Genomic DNA, 21,146 nt, shown 5'->3' with positions numbered 1-21,146 from the left:
TGTAGATAGATGTTGGGATTTATGTACACCAATCAAAGTACATTCAAAAGCTGTTGCACAAATTTGGGTTTCAAGATTGTAAGCCCATCTCTACTCCGACGGAGCCAGGGCTTAAATTGAGCATGTATGTTGTTGGAGAGCCTTTTGATATGAGTGTTTACAGCCAAGTAGTGGGCTGTCTCATATACTTATGCAACACACGCACAGATATTGAGTTTGGGGTTTCCCAGTGTAGCAAATTTATGCATAGCCCAAGTACAAAGCATTGGCAAGGAGTGAAGAGGATCCTACGCTATCTTCAGGGCTCCTTGGATCTTGCGTTGGTATATCCCAGCGAGGGCAGCTTGTAGTTACATGCTTACAGTGATTCCGACTGGGTTGGTGACCATGGTACACGGCAATCCACCACCAGTGGGAAGTGTTTCTTTTTTGGGGCATTCATGCATATCATCGTTGAGCAAAAAGCAACCCACTGTTGCCATATCTACTTGTGAGGCTGAGTATAGGGCATAGTAGTTAGGAAACGCGTTTCCTACAGGGAAAGAAACTTGGAAGCGTTTTTGAAACGTTTTTTTCAAGCATTTTTTTTGACTTTTTTTGTCCCAAATCTAACGTCGAAATCTGTGCGAAAGTTTTTATGTAGACAATGTATGGTTTTTTTTTTGGTGGCATGGAATGATGGATGATTGGATCATGGATATATGGACAGTGGACCATGGTCTATGAATCATGATCATTGGGCATTGATGATGGATGATTATATGGTTTTTGTTATTTGTGATTCAAAGACTATAGGCTTCAAATTGATGTTTCCAAGTATTCTATGCATTTAGGGTTATTTTTATATATTTTATACAATATATATTTGAACTTTTGTACATGCAAAAACTTGTAGGTAGGAAACTTGTAGGAAACTTTGGGCTGATTTTACAAAACCCGTTTGAAACTTTTAGGAAACCCGTTTCAAACAACCCCCTAACTACTATGGAACTTACAGGGTAGCCTTTACAGCCACAGTAGATTGTGTATGGCTGAGGAGATTGATGACCGATCTTCGTGAGTGTCAGCAGACACCCACCACCATACTCATTGAGAGTCAGAGTGCTATAGCCGTGGCACGAAACTGTGTGTTTCATGCATGTACTAAGCACATAGAGATTCATTATCACTATGTCAAGGAGAGGTTTCATGCACGGGAGATCTCATTATTTTACTGCTCTACACATGACAATGTTGCAGATCTGTTCACGAAGATGGTGCCTCGAGAGAAGTTGAAGCTTTTCACAAAGCTTTATGCTTACTCTCCTACAGAGAGTGATTTGCTGTAGACCTTGTACAGGTTCACATTGCCACTACAAGGGGGATTTATTGGCACATTTCCTATGAGTAGTGCCACATGTGAATGTGGGTAAACATCATAGTGATTGAGTACTTTAGGTATGGTGCGGTACGGTACGGTACGTTACGTGTATGAGTACGCAAAGTACGGTGATTGAACTACTTACTAGTTACTAGTAAGTAGAGTGGACTACTAATTGGTAGTCTGGACTACCGTTTAGGAGGCAACTACTAATTAGTAGACTACGTTGTGCCACATGTAAACATGGGCTAACCAAGGGTACTTTTCTCCCTTTAGGTTTTTTTCCCTTGGATATTAGGTGTGAAAGGACACCACAATTATTGTATTTTGATATTGTGGAGTCAACCTCCAAGCTCCACACATTGTATGTCATCTTCTTTGTGTGGGCATCAATCACCATCTCTCTCTCGAGAGTGCTTGTTGCTGTACTTCTCTGTGTGTCTCAGTTTGTGTGCAACCCTAACCTAACACTTCTATCTTAGTTTTCACACATCCATTAACTTGTCTATGAGGGGTGGTGCAAACCCTTCATCTTTTGATGAGTTGGTTGGATTAATTCTTCAAGAGGAGCAGACGAGGAATAACAAGCTTAAAAGAGGGGAAGAACATGCTTTTCTCTCTAAAGACAATATGGATTGTGGATCCATCCAAGAAGAAAGGGAAATGTCACTACGGCCACAAGGCTAGACACTACATCAACGAGTGTCAGAAGCCCTTGCCAACGAGAAGAAAGAAGTTGTTGTGAACTCAACCTCAGAGGAGCTAAAGAAAGATGAAGCCGAACTTGTTGACACGAGCTAGGTTTCCAGACATGTGCAGTGTTGCCAGGCGTTTTTGAAACGGTAGGTATGAAACGGGTTTCGTACGTTTCGAAACGTTTCATAAAAGGTAAGAAACGGGTACAAAAAGGTTTCATACAAAATAGAAAAAGCATGTATATTTTTAACTTGAAATATACAAAAGAAAAAACTGTTGACATAACTTATAAGAGACCACATTGATATCACAAATCACGTGGGTGATGACTAAACAGAAATCAAAAGGATCACCACGTGGGTGATGAGTCATGACTCAAAATCCAAGATCAAAATAAATAACATGTCCAAATAAAATGATGCTGGCAGCTGCTAGCTACTATCTGCATCCTCATGCTCATCCTCCTCTGCATCTTCTGCCTCTGTAGCCTCACTCTCAGGGTCACTGCTGGTAGCCGAGTCCTCAAATGCCTCATCCTCTAGAGGTGCAGGTGCACCACTAGTACTAGCCTCTCAAGAAGATCGTGTAGTGCGAGCCGGAGCCATGATCTCCTCATAGAGCATAGAATAGATGTCTCTCTCCTCTTGAGGAATGTCGGGAATCTCCTTGCACTTCATGATATCAATCTTATCTGGGTTCACTTGGTGAGGCTCAATGGGATGACCCTTTTGTTCTAGCAATTGGAGATTGCAATGACAAAAGATAAGCGTCTCCAATTGTGCTGTGGAGAGTCTATTTCTCTTTTTCGTGTGAAAAAGAGCCCATGTACTCTAGTTCCTCTCACAAGGCCCTGAATTGCAATCCTGGGAGAGAACTCTCAATGCAATCCGTCTCTACATTGTACAAAAAAGAATGTTAAGTTAGAGTCAAAAAGAGAGTAGCATTTGAATGTCGATTTTGAAACAATAGGAGACAAAGATACAAGATTCAAGAATCAAGAACCTTACCAAGTTGGGTGTCCCAATACCGTACTTCTCCCACCAAGACACTGGCTCCAACTGTGTCGCCCTGAGCAATGCAGTAGCTCGCCCAAACATATGGCTACTGTTGCGATAAATGAGAAGCTCATCCTCGAGCTTTCTCATAAGCTGTATATTACCTCCCACCGATGCATCTATGGCACGAGTGAACATTGTGCCTTTGCAGGAGGACACAAGAATGTTGTACACATTTCTCTTCCGCACATTTGTCCATCCATCACAAAGCAAAGTACAACCATACTTTGCCCAAGTGGCCTTGAGAGACTCCATCTCCATCTCCACAGCCAGTTGCTCCTTGCGAAGCTCAGTAGTGCGCAATGTTTCGTAGGAGGGGCCATCCCACTGACACCCAATGCGGGAGATGGCTCTCATTGCCTTCTGCCATCTAGGAGTCCTGACAATGTGGAAGGATAATCCACATTGAATAAACAGCTTCATCAACTCCCTCGTTGCCTCTTTCATGGCAGCCTTCTGCATCCCTACCTGCACATGTCCTTTCTTGAACACTGGAAGACTAGTTCTTTTTGCTCGAGATGCCGAGCTAGAACCACCTGCAACACCACCTGCAACCTCACCAATGGTATCTTCCTCTCTGATACTGCGAGTCCTCTTGGAGACACTTTGACGTGCATCAGGCTCTCCCAGATTGGGGATATCCTCAACGGGGATACCTAGCTGCATGGCCTTCCAAGCCTTTAGGCTATCATAGATTTCTTGTGGCACATGTTTACATGGCCCGATGCCAAAACCCTTTGTTTGTGACAAATGTGCCTTCAGCCTGGTGACACTGCCATGGTGCTTATCAACACAAAAGTTGCATTTCCACTTTCCGGAGCCCGAGCCACCATATCTAGACTCGAAGGTGACATTGTTCCAAAGAGAATCACCTGTTCGAGGCATCCTACAAGGCGGGATAAATGCAGATTGTTGGCCCTGCAAGTGCGACACAGAACATAAAGTAATCTCATTATATAATTCATGATTTTAACTGTCATCTTGGCCAACAATAGAGCAAGGGGAAGAGAAGGTAGATAGCCTTAGGCCTCAATAGAGCAAGGGTGGAAGATATGCCATAAATATTGATGGAAGAGAAAAAAGCGTGTTGCTTTGTGAGTTGTGCAGAGAAAACCAACATAAAGTAAAACATGACATTACCCCTTAAGAAAACCTCCACAAGGCCCAAGGACACCAAGGAGCAGGCGGGCTGAGTTGTTGACATGGGCGACGGAAAGCTGGCACACAAAACGGCAAAAACGTACAGGCGGCCGCCACTGGGAAACACGAACAGAAAAGGTACACCGTACGAAACGATTCGATGCGACGCGTTGTAGGTTTTTAAAATATGCATGATGAATAAAAAACGCGTTTCGTATGTGACGAAACGTTTCGTATGTGACGAAACGTTTCGTATGTTTCAAATCTGTAAGAAACGCGTTTCTATGCAACACTGGACATGTGTACATAACCACTAAGGGGGGAAGAAAGAAGCTGGAGATGAAGTTGCCAACTCAACCTTAGAAGAGCACAAGTAAGATGAAGCTTAACTTGTTGACACGGGCTGGGTTTTCTAGACATGTGCACATAACCACTAAGGGGGCCTGGGGGAATGTCAGCAAAAATGTAGTGGTGTAATGTGCTCATAATATCACAGAAAATATTATTTTTGTTAGGGATAGTGCACAAATGCACATAAATAAGTGCTAGGGGCACATTAGATGAAATGGTTGTAAACCTTAGTCTAGCACATGGCTCCGTTTTAGTATCAGTACACATGAAATGGATGTATGCAAGCTTATTTCATCAATGCAAGTCATGAGTTTATGATTAGTGTTGATTCATATCTTAATCCTTGTGATTAGTGTAAAGGCTATGCTCTAATCATGCATTTCTTCATCTTCAATCCACCATAGCTTGCTTTTGCAATCTTCACGCACCTCATAGCCCACCTAAACCATGTATTTTAACATGGTAGCAGAGCCTAGGTCACCCATTTCAATTCTTAGCATTCATTATTAGTGGTAATTAGCAGCATCATTAGGAGTAATCAACTCACTAAGCATGCTTAGTTAACCTTATCCAATTACAGAAATAGTGGCTGCCATTGATCTCCTCCATTCTCCTTATTCACTTAGTCACTAGCCAAATAAGAGTAGCTACATAGGCAACATTGATTTTTTGTGCGCAAACGAGTCTATCCTTACAGCCAACACATGCTTTTTGGCTCCCCTGTCTACCAACGTATGGGCAAACTCAGGTTATATGCCAACAAAAACTAGTTACTGCGAAAACGACTGAATTTGGTAGAATAGTCAATCTTCTCTTAAAAACTGGAATTAAATTTTTTTAGCATTGAAACACATCATTTTCAGTGTAAAGATCTTTCCGTGCAACTCATCTATGTCCAAAAGGGCATCTGTCACGTACAGACCTGCTTTTCTAGGGTGCCACGTGTACATTCTTGCTAATTAGAACAATTAGGACTCATTTTGGGATGGGCATTGTGCATTTGTGAGCCTTTAGGGAGGGTTAAATGTGCCATTGAGGGGCCATGACAAAATGCAGCCAAATGGGTGCCCAGGACACAAAAGAAAAGGGGCAAGGGCTGGTCATCAAAAGGGCGCCCATTTACAAGGGAAAAAGGCATTTTTGTATTTATTTATCCAACAACCCTAGTCAACCTGTGTAGGACTGGCCGACCAGCTCTATAGAACATATTTATAGGTGCCGTGCCCTATCTGCCTCCCATTCGGATGATTGCTCCTATCATTCATTTGTTCAAACTTCAACCTACAGGCAAGTAAGGGAAGCCCAAATGCAAGGCAACAGAGAAGGTGCAGACTCAGCCCAAGTAGAGGTTCTGCAAAACGATGATCCTCATCATATAATAGGCTGGCTACTGCCAGAGGTTGTACCTCTCAGTCCCAGGCAGCCATCAAGTCAAGGAAAACAGGTGTTCCCCATGGGAAAACCCTTATTTAAGTCAGTTCTCAGTTTGAACTGAAAACAGTCCAATTCTTTTTATCATTCTCTTGCAACAATATAAGTAAATGCACAGGCAAGCCCTGGGGGCCCTTAAGTGGGTGATTGGGACTTAGTACTAGGTGCTGTGCATACTTCGTATTCTCTTCTCTCTCTTTCCCAAATCATTAAGTTAATAAACTCCGTAATCAGCATTGAAATCATCCGCTACGCCTCATGTTACATTGGTATCAGAGCTTAGGCTTTGACCAAAGGTAGTGCTGATGTTTTCTTTGTGGATGGTTTACTTTCCTCCGGGCAAGAACCTGTAGGAACATCCCACAAAGGAGGTGCTTATTGCGCTCCAGGAGACTCGTTGAGCCTAAAGAGCAACATTCCTCTGAAGAACACGGTGGAGAGAGAATCCTGCATTCCCAAAGTTTCTGCTCTAAGTACCTCCACCCAAGATGCACCCATTCACCCTACCATGGATTCTCTTATGGCAATGATGTAACCTCTTGCAAACCAAGCCCAAGAGAATACCCAACGTAAGAGGGAGGAAGCCCTACATTGGAGGGACATGGAGACGGTGACTTCGTTGGCTACTCTTGAAGCCAATCGCCAATGTGACACCGCAACAGCTCGACAAGCCAAAGATGCATGTATCCCAGCTTGGGAGAACCGCTCTCAAGCTATGGAGATACACGGCAAGAGCTCATAGGTGCCTCAAAAGGCCATTTCCACGCACCAAACACTATTTTTGAGTTGACATACATTCTCTATGTTTCCTTAGCATTCAAAATCATAACGGCTTGCCAATGTTGGAAACCAGTGTCAACCTGGAGAAAAAAACCGCTTTGCACCTTCTCTTTCTCAATGATGGGGAGAAAAACAGAATTAGGGTTTAGAGTTCATTCATGGGAGACATACACAGAGAAGAACAAGGGAGAGAGAGAGAGAGAGAGTTGTGGGGATAAGTCAACTCATGAAAAGCATGAGTGTGTGACTCCCCTATCACACATGTATATTGCACTAGTACACATAGTGCACTTAGTACATTAAAAGTACTAAGTGTACTATGTACTATAACTTATGGGCTTGTACACACTATAAGGGTGGGCATAACGCCTTTACCCCAACAACCTCCCACTTAAAGGCAAAGTGCCCTTAAGTAAAGGAAAAGAAAAATCAGCATGTACATGATAATATACAAGGCCATATCAAGGCTGAAAATGGCCTCATCCAATGCCCATCAAGTGTCTGCAATGAGCAAACCGCTCCGTAGGCAAACTCTTCGTCAACAGATCAGCCGGGTTGTCATCCGTATGAATCTTAACAAGCTGAATTTGCTTGTTCTCTATCACCTCTCTGATGAAGTGATACTTCACATCCACATGCTTCGTCTTTGCATGAAAAACAGGGTTCTTTGCCAACTGAATGGCACTCTGACTGTCACAATGCAACAATGGAATATCCCCTGTATAACCCAAATCAACCACTAACCGAGATAGCCATAATGCCTCCTTGCAAGCCTCTGTGGCTGCAATATACTCGGCCTCTGTAGTAGATAAGGCAATGCACTTCTGCATCCTGGATATCCATGACACAGCACCTCCTGTGAATGTAAATACATAACCGGTAGTAGACTTCCGGTTATCTGGATGACCGGCATAATCCGAATCCGTGTAACCATGCACTAATGCATCCTGTTTGCCAAAGCAAATGCACAAATCCTGTGTGCCCTTCAGGTATCTCATGACACCTTTCACTGCTTCCCAATGCTTCTTGCCAGGGTTGGCCATGTATCTAGAAACCACTCCCACTGCAAATGCAATGTCCGGCCTAGTAGCAACCATGGCATACATGAGACTGCCACAAGCTGAAGCATACGGAATCTTGGCCATATCAGCCCTGTCTCTATCTGACTGTGGGCTGTCCATAGCACTGAGTTTCACATATGGAGGCAAAGGAGTACTAGCTTTCTTCCCCCCGTCCATATTGAACCTCTGCAAAACTTTGCCAATATATTCCTTCTGAGACAAATACAACACATGCTGATTTCTGTCCCGAAGTATCCGCATACCCAAGATGTGATTTGCATCACCCAAATCCTTCGTATCAAAGGTTTCATGCAGCCTCTTTTTCAATGCATCCATCTCCTTACGAGATTTCCCGGCAATCAACATATCATCAACATACAAAATGAGAATCAATAGACTGCCATCCAAATCTTTCTTGGTGTACAAACAGTGATCTATGTCACTTCTCCTGAATTTCTGGGATTTCATGAATGTATCAAATTTATGATACCATTCTCTTGGTGCCTGTTTGAGCCCATAAAGACTCTTTTTCAGCTTGCATACAAGCTTCTCCTTTCCACTTACTGCATAACCCTCTGGCTGCTGCATATATATCTCCTCATGGAGATCACCGTGAAGAAAAGCAGTCTTCACATCCATCTGAATCAAGTCCAGATCATCATGCGCAACCAAAGCCAACACAGCTCTAAGTGTGGTCATTTTGACCAGTGGAGAGAAGATCTCATCAAAGTCCACACCATATTCCTGCTTGAAGCCCTTAGCCACTAACCTGGCTTTGTATCTTGGCTTTGCATCTGGTGCAACTTTGAGCCTGTATACCCACTTGCATGGCAAAACCTTCTTGCCTGCAGGCAAATGCACCAACTTCCATGTTCCATTTTTATGCAGAGAATCCATCTCTGACTTCATGGCACGCTCCCATAGAGCCTTGTCTGCCCTCTGTAAAGCCTCCTTATAACATGAGGGCTCCCCACAGTCAGTAAGCATCAAATAGTCAACCCCTGGAACAAACCTGTCAGGGGCTCTGGAGGGTCTAGTGGACCTCCGTACCCAATGACCATCATTTGCAGGTTGCTGTTCAGCCTGCATATCACCCATTGGTGGCTCCTGTTCCATGCCATAAGGCTGAAAAGTCATGCCCGGTATATCCTCTAACTGTGGTATATCCATAGGGATATCTTCTGCCATATCTGGCTGTCCATTTGGACCATTTTCAGCACCATTTAAGGGCTGGTTTTCCTGCCGTAATGGCTGATTTACAGCCCTTTGTTGTTGTCCATGATGTCCATCATCATCAAAGATGACTCTGCCAGGCTCCTGTTGCCTTGCAGGCTCCTTATACATGCATGTTTCATCAAAAATGACATCATTGCTGCGTATGATCTTTCTATTCATGGGATCCCAAAGTCTATACCCCATTTCACCTCTGTCACCATATCCTAGGAATATGCATTTGTGAGACTTAGGATCAAGTTTGGTGCGCATTTCCCTGCGTATGTGCACGTACGCAACGCAACCAAACACTCTCAAGTGCTTGTATGACGGAGGCTTCCCTGTCCATACTTCTTCTGGCACTTTCCCACCAAGCCTCGTGTTAGGTGACCTGTTTATAAGGTGAACGGCTGTCATAACAGCTTCAGCCCAAAAACCATGAGGTAATGCAGCATGTGACAACATAGAACGAACCTTCTCCTGTATGGTCCTGTTCATCCTCTCTGCTGTCCCGTTTTGTGGAGGATCATAAGGAGTAGAGAGCTCCCTCTTGATGCCTTTAGCATCACAAAAGTTCTGAAACTGTTTGGACATATACTCTCCACCATTGTCGGAACGCAAGGCCTTCAGTGTTTTGCCAGTTTGATTCTCAACAAGAGCAACAAACTTCTGAAACACTGAGAATGTATCACTCTTCAAGCGAAGAGGATAGACCCACACCTTGCGTGTGGCATCATCAATAAAAGACACAAAATATTTTGCCCCTCCCAAAGAAAGCTGAGGCATCTCACATACATCTGTATGCACAAGCTCTAACTGAGCATCTTTCTGTCCAAGAGCTTTCTTGTGGGGGCACTGTAGTTGCCTACCATATATACAATGCTCACAAAACTGAAAACTTGAAAACTTTAGAGAAGGCAAGTAACCCAAACGAGACAATTGCTCCATTCCTTTGACACTCATGTGTCCCAACCGGCTATGCCACATAGAAATTTCCGGCAGCTCGGTTGCATTTACATTAGCATGGTGACAAACACCTGCATGCATAAAATAAAGAGTGTCCACCTTAGAGCCTCTGGCAACAACCAGTGAGCCCTTACTAATTTTCCACTTTCCACTACCAAATGTGGTAACATAATCAGCATCATCAAGCTGTCCAGTAGAAAGCAGGTTCTTCTTGATCTCAGGCACATGCCTGACATCATGGAGCATAAGCTGTGAGCCATCTGAAAATACAAGCCTCACATCACCTCTGCCAAGAATCTTGCATGCATGGTTATCACCCAAATAAACCACTCCTTCATTGCCAGCAGTATACCTGACAAACAAGTCTCTGCAACCTGTGACATGAAAGGAGGCACCTGAATCAATGATCCATGAGTGCATACCATGACCACCTGTAAGAAGTGAAGACGTAAAGAGGACCTCATCCTCACTGCCACCTGCATGTGACACATTGATTTCTTCAATCTTGACTCCACTTTTGCCCTTTGGCTTTACATCTTTGGCTTCATCCTTCTCTTTGTCTTTGCCTTTTCCCTTTTCCTTTTGATCATTTTTCCATTTGTAGCATTGCTTTTTAATGTGTCCCTTCTTGCCACAATAATGGCATTCCAAATCCTTTTTGGAGCGAGACTTGCTCCTTCCCCTTTCTTGGCTTTTCCCCCTTTGCTGGGATCTCCCACGTGCATTCATTGCATTGGACTTTCCAACAGAGTTGTTTTTCCTGTTCATCTCTTCTTGAAGAAGAGCACCCTCAACATCTGCATATGACAGCATAGCATGCGAATTGCTAGTGGCTGTCCTGAATGTGTCCCAACTCTCTGGCAAAGTGCATAACAGAAAAGTGGCTTTGAACTCATCGTCCATCGCCAACTTTTGATTAATGACCTGGCTGACAATACCATTAAACTCATTTAAATGGGCTGTCATAGACGCCCCTTCCTTCATCTGAAGACCTATGAGTTTCTTCAACCAATACACTTTGCTTGAGGCACTTTGTTGGGCATACAAGTCCTGCAATCTCTGCCACATTCCCCAAGCTGTCTTCTCTTCACGAATGCTGAAAAGTAATGAGTCTGACACAGACAACATGATAGTAGATCTTGCCAGCTCATCCATATCTTCCCACTCTTCAGCCGTAAGAGAAGCGGGCATTACACCCCTTTCTTTGATAGGCTTGTGCTGCTTTTTCTGGAGCAACACATTGTAGCACTGGGTTTGCCAAATATCATAATTATGCGAGCCTTCAAGCTTCTTGATGTGAAGCAATGAAGAGCTCTCACCTGTGGTTGCCATAGCAATATGCAACCTGTCAATGCCTGACTCCCTGCAAAATGTGCAAACACTGCACCAAAAGATGTGCAAACACTGCACCCTAAGCACACAAAGTGCTCACAAATGTTCTTCCAAGCTTTATCTCCCACTGCGGAAGCAAGAATGCAACTTTTCTCCCACTTTATGTGATGAAAACACCAAAATCTGGTTGCTGCAGATTTTGGACAGCACCTTAAATGTGCTCTTTTGCCCTTCCAAAGTACTGTACAGCAGTACTAAGTGCTCACCTGTAATGTACCAAACCTGTCCCGGCAAGTTCAGCAGCTGAAATTGAACCTTTTGGTCACTCAAAACAGTGTACAGCCATGCCAAAACTTGCACAAAGCTGTGCCAAATCTGTACCAGCAGGTACAGTAGCAATAAATGCTCTCCTGGCTGTCCAAATGAGTAAAAATCAGACTTTTACAGTCCCGAACACTGCATAAAACAGTCCCGAACAGAAATTGGGCAAAAGCCCCTTGACTGCAAGCTGATTTCTGAGGATTCAAGGCATAAATGTCTTGCCTGCTGCTTTGCCAAGCTCAACAAGCATACAAACTTGAAAAGCCCCTTGATTTGAGATCAATTTCTGATCATACATGGTACATTGACGCACATGAAGGCATCCAGAGTGTTCACGATGCTTCCCCCTGGCCACATATACATCAAATACATGAAAGCCCCTTGATTTACAGGCACATTGAGTGCTTGTAAGGCATCAACACATTATCCACAGCATCAAATGCGATCGCCTGCATGCAAATCAACCAAATCGGCACAAAAGCCCCTTGATTTGCACTGCAATTTGCTGCGATTTTGCCCAAATGTGCGATTTTTCACATCATACAGCATGTATGAGTGCTTAATTGCACAATTACATCAAAAGCCCCAAATTTCGACATCCAATTTCCTGCAAATTGATCCTGATTTGACCAATTTCTTGCAAATTTATCCTGATTGTGACCAATGTCACCTAATTTTGCCAATTTTGCTCAAAAATTGAGCAATTTGGGCACCTGTACCTGCTCAATTGTTGATTGTACTTGCTCAATTGCAAATCCCAAAAAAAAATTGAGGCAAATACCTTGTAATTTTTTGATTTTCTCTGATTTGCAGGCGAATTTGGTGCTGATGCTTGATGCTGATGCTGATGCTTTTGCAGTTGTGCAGGTAGGGACAGCAGAGTGTTGATGCCCTTGTTTCTATGTCAGTCGCTCGACGGAAGACTCTAGGCACTGGCCCATCCCAGGTAGGAGACACAGCTGCAACTGCTCGAGCCTTGATCAAGTCTTTTCTGACTGCACGAACGGCCAGGCTTGCTGCATGACCACCGCCAACAATTATCGGAGGCTCCCTTCGCTACTGGCCGCTGACGTCTTTGCTTAGCGCCAGTCTACGCACAGCATCTGTAGTCGACAGTCCACGCTCATCGCTCATCCGCCCAGCGCTACGGCTGCTACCTTCGCTCGCTTTTTGGACCAGCCGACGCTACACGCCTTGTGTCAAGTCGTCCTTCGCTTCACTTTGCTGCTGCCTTCGTTCACGCTGAAGTGCCTTCTACACGCCTGCGTGGAAAAAGCGCAGTAATGGTTGCCCGACTCCTCCAGCTACGCTCGACTTGGGCTGGCCTGTTGGGTAGCGTAGGCTACCTGCTGCGCTACGGTGAGGCTTCCGTTTTCTACTTTGCTGCGATGCCTGTAAGCTGGTCGCTTGAGTGCTTTGCTCACGCACCACAGCTAAACCTGCTGGATTCCCAAATGCAAAGACTGGCTGTTGGCCACGACCAATTGAATGGAGAGTCAAGCTGATTGCTACTGCACAGAGATTCGAAGGGCACCGGCTCTGATACCAGTTGATGGGGAGAAAAACAGAATTAGGGTTTAGAGTTCATTCATGGGAGACATACACAGAGAAGAACAAGGGAGAGAGAGAGAGAGAGAGTTGTGGGGATAAGTCAACTCATGAAAAGCATGAGTGTGTGACTCCCCTATCACACATGTATATTGCACTAGTACACATAGTGCACTTAGTACATTAAAAGTACTAAGTGTACTATGTACTATAACTTATGGGCTTGTACACACTATAAGGGTGGGCATAACGCCTTTACCCCAACACCCAAAATATACGCGTCGCTTTTATCCAAACGTTGTTTTCTCGAAGATGTTTTTGAGAAGCCCAAAAATTGTGAGGAAAAAAAAAACACCAATTTTAAAAGGAAACTTACGAAAGCCCAAAAATGTGAGAAAAAGCTAAGGTCGTTATCTTGCCCTTAGCCAATCATTATCTTGGCCTACAGATGTCATGTTCGAGTAGGTCAATTGAACTCTTGTCGGGCTACATGAGTTGGTGTTTGGTTGCCAGTGTCAGCTTCTAGAGTATGAATTAAGGCATTCTCCTCTCCCCTATTGTTTTCCAAAATTCTCCTTCTACCTCTTGCTGCCCCTTTTCTCTCTTCATTGGCGCCTATATGTTAATTCTTTCCCAGCAAAGAGAGAGAAGATAGCAATATTGCAAGTCCTCCCAATTCCTCATGGAAGACAAAAAATGGAAAAAATGTAGTTCTTCACAAACCCCCTCTATATATTTCTATAAAGCCCTTCAAAACAATAGAACACAGGACACCATTCTACAGATCAAGAAAGGTGAAGATGTCATTATTCAAGAACCTAAGGAGATGGCTAGGATTTAGGTGGAGTATCTTGGGGTTGTTACACGTCTTGACAAGTCTAGGGTAAGGGCTAGGGGCGTGTGCTAACCCAAGATTAGGGTTAGAGTTAACCCAAGATTAGGATTAAGGCTTAGCTAGGACGTGGGAACCTAGAGGAATCACATGTGGACTAAGGGCACTAGCAAGATGAGGTCTAGATTGGCTAAGAGCTTATAATTAATAGCCTAGGGCTAATAATGGCTAAAAGCTTATAAGTAAAGCAGGAAAGCTTATAAATAAAGCAAGGGCCAATAATAGATTGCCTACGAGCTTATAAGTGGACTTTGAAGGAAGAGTTTTTTTTTTCCGTCTTGATGGTTTTGAAATGACCAAATTGTTTATGCCTTTCATGTCTGATTTGGAATTCTAGATCTTAAGCTCATTTGTAGGTAGAGGGTTTTCAGGAGTGAATTGTTATGGGTGCTTGCAAGCTGGGTTAATGTTGGTATTGAATGATTTGTTTTGGTCAGAGGAAAGCTTGGAGAAGGATGCTGTGCAAAAAGCATTAATGTCTGTTCTTCGACAAGACTCAAAAGGTTTGCCTTGAAAGCAAGTTTCATTCTGGTTAGCCTTTGATATGAGCATGTACAGAATCCAAGAGGCCTGTAAACTAAACTAAGTTTTACTTTTGACAGCATCCTTGACAGCTTTGTTTAAGCACATTGAGAGCTCTGATGAGAATGTTCGGGAGAAAGTGCTTCATTTTGTAAAAGACAAGGTGTGTTTCTCCAGTTCATTTTCCATGCTCTCAGTTCGGTTCTTCCTTAAATCATTGCACACACTTTGATCTTTGCATGGGCAGGTGTTCCCCTTGAAAGGGGAGTTGCTGAAACCTCAGGAAGAGATGGAGAGACACATAACGGATCTGATAAAAAAGGTGAGCAAGCTGAGATGGATTGATGGGGTTGTTTGATTCACGACTATTTCACGCATGTTAGCTTTGTTTTGAGTTGTCTGCTTTTTGTTCAGAGCCTACAAGATGTTACAGGAGCAGAGTTCAAGATGTTTATGGACTTCCTGAAAAGCCTCTCTATTTTTGGGGACAAGGCATCTCCTGATCGAATTCAAGAGCTTCTGGAAATAGTGGAGGGCCAAGCTGATCTAGATGCACAGTTTAATGTGAGAGCCTTCTGCTGACTATTACTTGCTTAATGTTGATTACTGCTAGCTACAATTTTATTAGTTCAGTGAAGTGGTTTTGATGGCTTGTGTTTTTTATCTCTTTGGCAGGTTTCCGATACGGATCATATAGACAGGCTTATGTCTTGTTTATACTTGGCTCTTCCAATTTACATGGTATAATTTGTTAAGTCGAGTGGTGGCAAGAGCTGGTGCTTCTGAATTTTTGAAAAAAAAAATGTGTTCTTTTTGGACCCTGTGCAGCGAGGTGCCTCAAACAGCAAGTTTTTAAACTATATCAACAAACATTTACTTCCTGTATTTGATAAGGTGAGACATGGTAGTCAGAAGGCTGGGTTTGTGATAACTTTTTGCATGGTGTGTTTGACGCCAAACATAATTGGCATGTGTTTGCATGCAAGTTAATGATTGGTTACCAGTGTGCATACCTCTCTTGCAAGCTTTGGAGTCCTACTGGACTGGATGAAAGTTCTCTAGTTATAGAGTTCTCTCCGTCCCAAATTTTTATCCGATTTTTGTGTTTTTCTGAACAATAAGGGTCTTAGTACCAAAGTGTTATCTTTTGCAGCTTTCCGAGGAGAAAAAGCTTGATTTATTGAAGAACCTAGCAGAAAGCTCTCCGCATGTGACTGCACAGGATGCAAGGCACCTCCTGCCATCCATTTTGGAGCTCTTAAAGGTATAGTTTTAGGGGGCACATATCTACATTTGTGGTGTAGAGTTGTTTCCATCATAATTGTGTCTTAATTCTTTCCTCATATTCCTTCTTCCCATTTGAATTCCTCTTATTTCACCTTCGATTTCTCCCATGTTTGCTTCTCAGTGATGTTGGTAGTTCCTTTGATGCCTGTGTTTTGCAGAAGTACATGCCTAGAAGGAAAACGATTGAGGACTTCAATTACACATTTGTGGAGTGCCTGCTTTATACTTTCCATCAGCTCGCTAACAAGGTGAGGTGTTTTTTCAATGCTACTCTTTATCCAAGCTTGTTGCGTTTCTCGAACACAGGGCAAACTGGGGGTTTCAATTGCAGCTGAGTCTATCTTACTGAGGTCCATATATATGATTTCATGTTTTATCTTCTTGACAGACACCAAATACAACAAACAGCTTGTGTGGCTACAAGATAGTAACTGGTCAACCCTCTGATAGGTTGGGCGAGGACTTTTCGGATTTATTCAAAGATTTTACGGAGAGGTAAGCTGTTTAAAACTGATTAAGCAATTGTATTCTGTTGCAGCTTTCTCTATGTTTGTCAGCTAAGTGCAGTACACTTAGTGGACTCCTGTCTTGAGTCTTTTGAAAGGCCTCTGCAAATGGGTATGCCAAAACATTAGACTCCTGTATACTTAAAGCATTTGAACTTCAGTTGTTTTTAAATCGGAGATTGGAATATTTTGCCTTCAACAAGAATTGACATATGTTCTTTATGAGAATACATTTTGTCGCAACCCAACTCTTTTTCAATTCTTGATTATTGGTCCCGACTCCATACGTAGTAACAAAAAAACCTGTTTCTAGCTTTCGAAATTTCGAAACCTCGAAACTTCGAAACGGTTTTTAAAAACCTCGAAACCTCTCCAGTACGGCACAATTTCGTCGACATTCCAGGTTTTGTTTTTTTTTTTCCCCCTTGATTTTTCTGGGACTTTTATTTTTGTTTTTCTTCCATATCCTCCTTATCACCTTTCTTCCCTCTTCTTCTCTTGCCTCCCTCCTTCCCTTTTCTATCTTCTGCTACTTCTTTCACGTCTAATCCTCTTGTATTCTCTTCTTCTCTCCTCTTCTTCTTCCTTTCTCTTCTTCTCTCCTCTTGTTCTTCCTTGCTCTTCTTCTCTTTTTCTCTTCTTCTCCTCTCTCCTTTCCCCTTTTTCTTACTTCAATGTCTTAAATCTTTCCCAATTTTGACCTTCTCTTCTTCAATTTCGTAAGAGTCCTTGATTGAATCACTTGTGGCATCTAATCAAGCAAAATTGCCATAATGTCTCACCAAAATAAGGATGGTTCTCCGAGATGAGTGAGAAGAGACCATTTTTGCATCATTACACTATGTTTTTAAATGGCCTCTATAAGTTCTTTAAGTATTTATACTTTATGAAATTATTGATTTTTCGAAACCTCGCGGTTTCTTAGCCAAGGGATGAAACCTTTCGAAACAAAACCCCAAAAACCTCGAAACGTTTCTTGTGACTATGACTCCATACTTATCGGTCTGGCTTCCACATCTCGTCATTGCCAAATCAGATGGGATCGAATCCAGCACAGTCAAGTTACATTCTGTTGGCTTTGATTCAAGAGGTGCTCGAGGGAGAACAAGAAGATGAGATTTTGCTAGAATTTTTCAAACAGTGCTAGGTTCATGCTTGCTCTCATCACTCATTCTTTTGACCACAGCAGACACAACTCGCCAAAAAAATGTAGTTGTGACTCCAAAGTCCATTGTATTGCAATCTATTGTGTTTTTTCTAAGTGAATTATAATTGAAGCATTAAATTGAGGGTGTAGTATTCCAGACAAGGGAGGATCTTTCCCTCCATTGGTTCATTGTTTGATTTTCCTTTTGTCCAATTCAAAGGCTGGATACAGCCTAGTTACAGCTCTCTGGAGGTGGCTTGAGAGCCATCTCTGAACTATCCGTTCTGGTTTTGACCCGGCCGTGAGTTAGCAAGCTCTACCAATGCTTTATGAAGCCAGAATTTTCTAGCATGGACCTGCATGCTGTACCCTTAAATCAAAGCTGAACATGATCGCATTGCATAACTGGGTTGCATTAAGATATCCAGCTAAGCTCACTCACTGATGGCTAGATCCTAGAATGCAGGATGATGCTTTTGTTGTTGTTTGAAATTGAGACACAGTGTTGGTACGAGTGATTTGATGTTTTGGTGACAGACAAAGTGTTCAGCCAAGATTGATGGAGATTCAGTAATCTTGTTGATTGAACTCAACTATGTGAACATTTTTTAGGTTGACGGTAGTTGAAGAGTTAGCAAAAGCTACAAACAAGAAGTTGACACAAGGAGTTGGGGAGTTTGGGAAGGCAATGGCTGCTGCTAAGGATGAGATGGCGAAGAGTGAAGTGGTATGTCTCTTAACAGTAGTTTTCTACCCTGTTTCAAATTATCAACTTCAAGCTATCATAATGATTATCGCACTGCTGATCAATGCTGCACATTCAGAGAGCAAAACAGGCAAAGACACTCTCTGGAATGAGAACTTGCAACAATATTCTATCCTTGACACAGGTAAAACTCTCAGTTTTAAATGGTTAGCAGTCAGGCAACCATCAATCATACAGGGGATTAACATGTGCGTTTGACAAAATAATGTTTCAGCCTCTACATCAAAAAGCCCCTGTATTCATTGGAGATCGAAAGATAAATCTGTCCTGGAAAGAAGCTCCTAAGGCACCTGCAACTGCTACTCCTCTTAATGCAGGGTATACACCAAAATTCAGTTACTGCTACAGATGTGCCTTACGGGCCTTTCACCTTAGGTCTTCTGCTCTGATCTCTTGTATGTTTGTTTGCTTTCGTAGAATCAAACGAACTGCCACAGCTGAAAACGGAGCTGGACGAATGGGTGGTGTAAAAAGAGGTCGTGGTGATGATGTTCCTCCAGCTCTTGTGAACCGTGCACTGGCAGGACTCCCTCCAGGTGGCAGGGGATCATTCAGAGGTTTCAGAGGTGGTTGGCGGGGTCGATCAAGGGGACGTGGCTATTGGTGATGCAGCAAAAATCCCCTTCTTTTGTTGGGTTTTAGCTAGTGGATGGAACCACATGCAGATATACCCATGTAGGTAGCCATCAAATTGTCTGCAGTATGCCCATGGATTGCATTCAAAATGAAGGTGTCAAAGAAATGTAGCTCTAGGGTATATAGGAAGTGTAAGAGCTGGTTTTCGGCTCAATCTTATATCACAAGCTAGCATATGCCGAGGTCTTTATTGACTGTTTTTGATGTTTGAAGCAGTCTTTAATTAGAGCTTCATTCTTGGTAAGTGTTTTACTTGATGAATAACTTTATACACCAAGGCTCTTACAGAGAAAAAACCATTGAGTACAGCAGAATCTGGTCCAAGGAGTCTGAGGAGACTGGTTATCTAGCAAGGGCAATTTTCAAGTTGGGCCTGGATCAGGATGAGATTATAGTTGTGATCTTGAATGGGCTTCAGTTATCCATTGTACGGCAGTGAGCAGACATAGGGCACTATCACTACATGGAGAAAGAGTAGTGCTTATAAACCTAAGAATCGAATGTTGTCATTTTGCAGTATCTGAACCTAACTCGTGCTCCAGGCAAGTCTAGATTTTATAAACTCTTCCTGGCATATGAATCCTTTCCAATCTCATTTGTTACAAATTTCAGTGTGTTTCACTAGTTCAAGGGGAGTACTGTTAAAAGGTTTTCGGATATGTAGCCATATTGTTGCTTGTAGAACATTGGTTTGACCTTTGGATTTGTTGCATGAGATAGGCCTGCAATGTCACGACTCCAGTTTACGGACCAGCTAGGTGTTGATCAAGCTAGCTAATGTGGGTTAGTAGGGATACTTTCTAGGTCTTAGCCTATGGATTAGCTAGGCTTGTTGAGGAGGCACACCATTTCTGGTCCATGGTGCAAAAAGAGCGGAATGTTGAACAGATTGGCACCTTTGCGATGCTTGATGGCCATACGAAAATTTACAAGAGTGGCTATAAGGTCTCTCCCCTACTTACAGACTTTTATGGCCTTCCAACATTGAAAGGGTGTGGTGGTGTGCTACATTCTGCTCGTTTTGCACCTTGGCCCACTCTATGTTCCATGGTGCGAAAAGCGCAGCAAGCTTGGCCAGTAGGGGCACTCGGGAAGCGCGCACTCGGAAGGTTCGTCCGGAAGGGACTACTAGGGTTCAGGGGTGTGAGTGGATATCTCGGGTCCATGGTCGTAGGCATGCATGTGAGGATAAGGGCTAGAGGTTTCTAAAATTATTTTTTAAAATTTTATAATAAAATACTCAATTTAGAAGAAAACATTGCCTTTTACTATTTATGTGGCAGGTAACAATAGAGAGAGGGCGGCAGGAGGGGGGGGGGGGGGGGGGGGGGGGGGGGGGAGCCTTTCCAGATCTTGTTCCTACGTGGATAGGGGTTGTGGAGGGTGCGAGGAGGTTTCTGAACGTTGGGGGTATCCATGTGGCTCCTTGGCATGCAACTTTGTCGCTCCCTCTCCTTATCTATTTTTGCTTCTTAAAAAGAACGGAGACCCCAAGAATGGCTCTTAAACCATTCTCCCAATCCCAAAGGCATGGTTGTGGTACCATTCCTTCCCTCCCTTTATAATGGGAACCCCAAGAATGGCTCTAGTGCCATTCTCCATCTCAAAGGCCTGGCTTTGGTAGGATGGAGTGCTTGCAAGTAGGTTGGTACATGTTAAGGCATCTAAACCGTGACTATAGTAAACCAAGTCTAGATGATTGCTCTAGCTTGGGCAATTGCAGTCTAAAAGGAAAAGAAGGGAGAAAAAGAAGATGGGTTCATTGGGTCACTTTCCTTCTACTTTGCAAAGCTCCATGGCCATCCAAGCTTTGGCAACTGTGGTCGTGTGCTAGATGTTATTGTTTTTGCACCTTGGGCCATAAGAGTTTCCCCTTCAATGCTTTGGATAAGCGGTAGGGGTACTTGCTGGGTGGCTTTGCTAGTGTGGGAAGGTGGGAGTCTTGGTTGTAGGTCGTCTCGGACGCTGCATGGGGTTGATCCTTAACTCCCTTTCTTTTTATCATATGGTCCATAGACCACCAAGTAGTCAAAAACTTGCTTAGAGTGACGAGCCTCTCTCTCGAGTATTTAATGGAACTTTGCGACGAATGAGTCCATAAGGTCACTCTCCATCTACTTGCAAAGTTTTATGACCA

The 21,146-nt window shown here is 43.2% G+C and overlaps 1 protein-coding gene across 2 annotated transcripts in view; it reads left to right on the top strand.

Annotated features, from left to right (window-relative positions):
• LOC147604344 (apoptosis inhibitor 5-like protein API5) overlaps nt 1-19,596 on the top strand; it is a 54,319-nt gene extending 34,723 nt beyond the window's left edge. For both annotated transcript variants that reach the window (XM_086795617.1, XM_086795618.1), the window contains 13 exons: nt 14,583-14,648; nt 14,748-14,830; nt 14,915-14,989; nt 15,082-15,231; nt 15,343-15,408; nt 15,496-15,561; nt 15,821-15,931; nt 16,113-16,202; nt 16,343-16,449; nt 18,220-18,334; nt 18,432-18,497; nt 18,588-18,691; nt 18,791-19,596. In XM_086795617.1, coding sequence (XP_086651743.1) covers nt 14,583-14,648; nt 14,748-14,830; nt 14,915-14,989; nt 15,082-15,231; nt 15,343-15,408; nt 15,496-15,561; nt 15,821-15,931; nt 16,113-16,202; nt 16,343-16,449; nt 18,220-18,334; nt 18,432-18,497; nt 18,588-18,691; nt 18,791-18,980 — 1,289 coding nt within the window. In that variant the 3' untranslated portion in view covers nt 18,981-19,596. The remainder of the gene's footprint in view (nt 1-14,582; nt 14,649-14,747; nt 14,831-14,914; nt 14,990-15,081; nt 15,232-15,342; nt 15,409-15,495; nt 15,562-15,820; nt 15,932-16,112; nt 16,203-16,342; nt 16,450-18,219; nt 18,335-18,431; nt 18,498-18,587; nt 18,692-18,790) is intronic.
• Nucleotides 19,597-21,146: the final 1,550 nt, after the last annotated feature.

Source organism: Cibotium barometz, chromosome 62, assembly GCF_041138505.1.
Source record: "Cibotium barometz isolate CiBa-2024 chromosome 62, ASM4113850v1, whole genome shotgun sequence".
NCBI classification, from domain to species: domain Eukaryota; kingdom Viridiplantae; phylum Streptophyta; class Polypodiopsida; order Cyatheales; family Cibotiaceae; genus Cibotium; species Cibotium barometz.
This window is presented reverse-complemented; position numbering and strand designations above follow the sequence as displayed.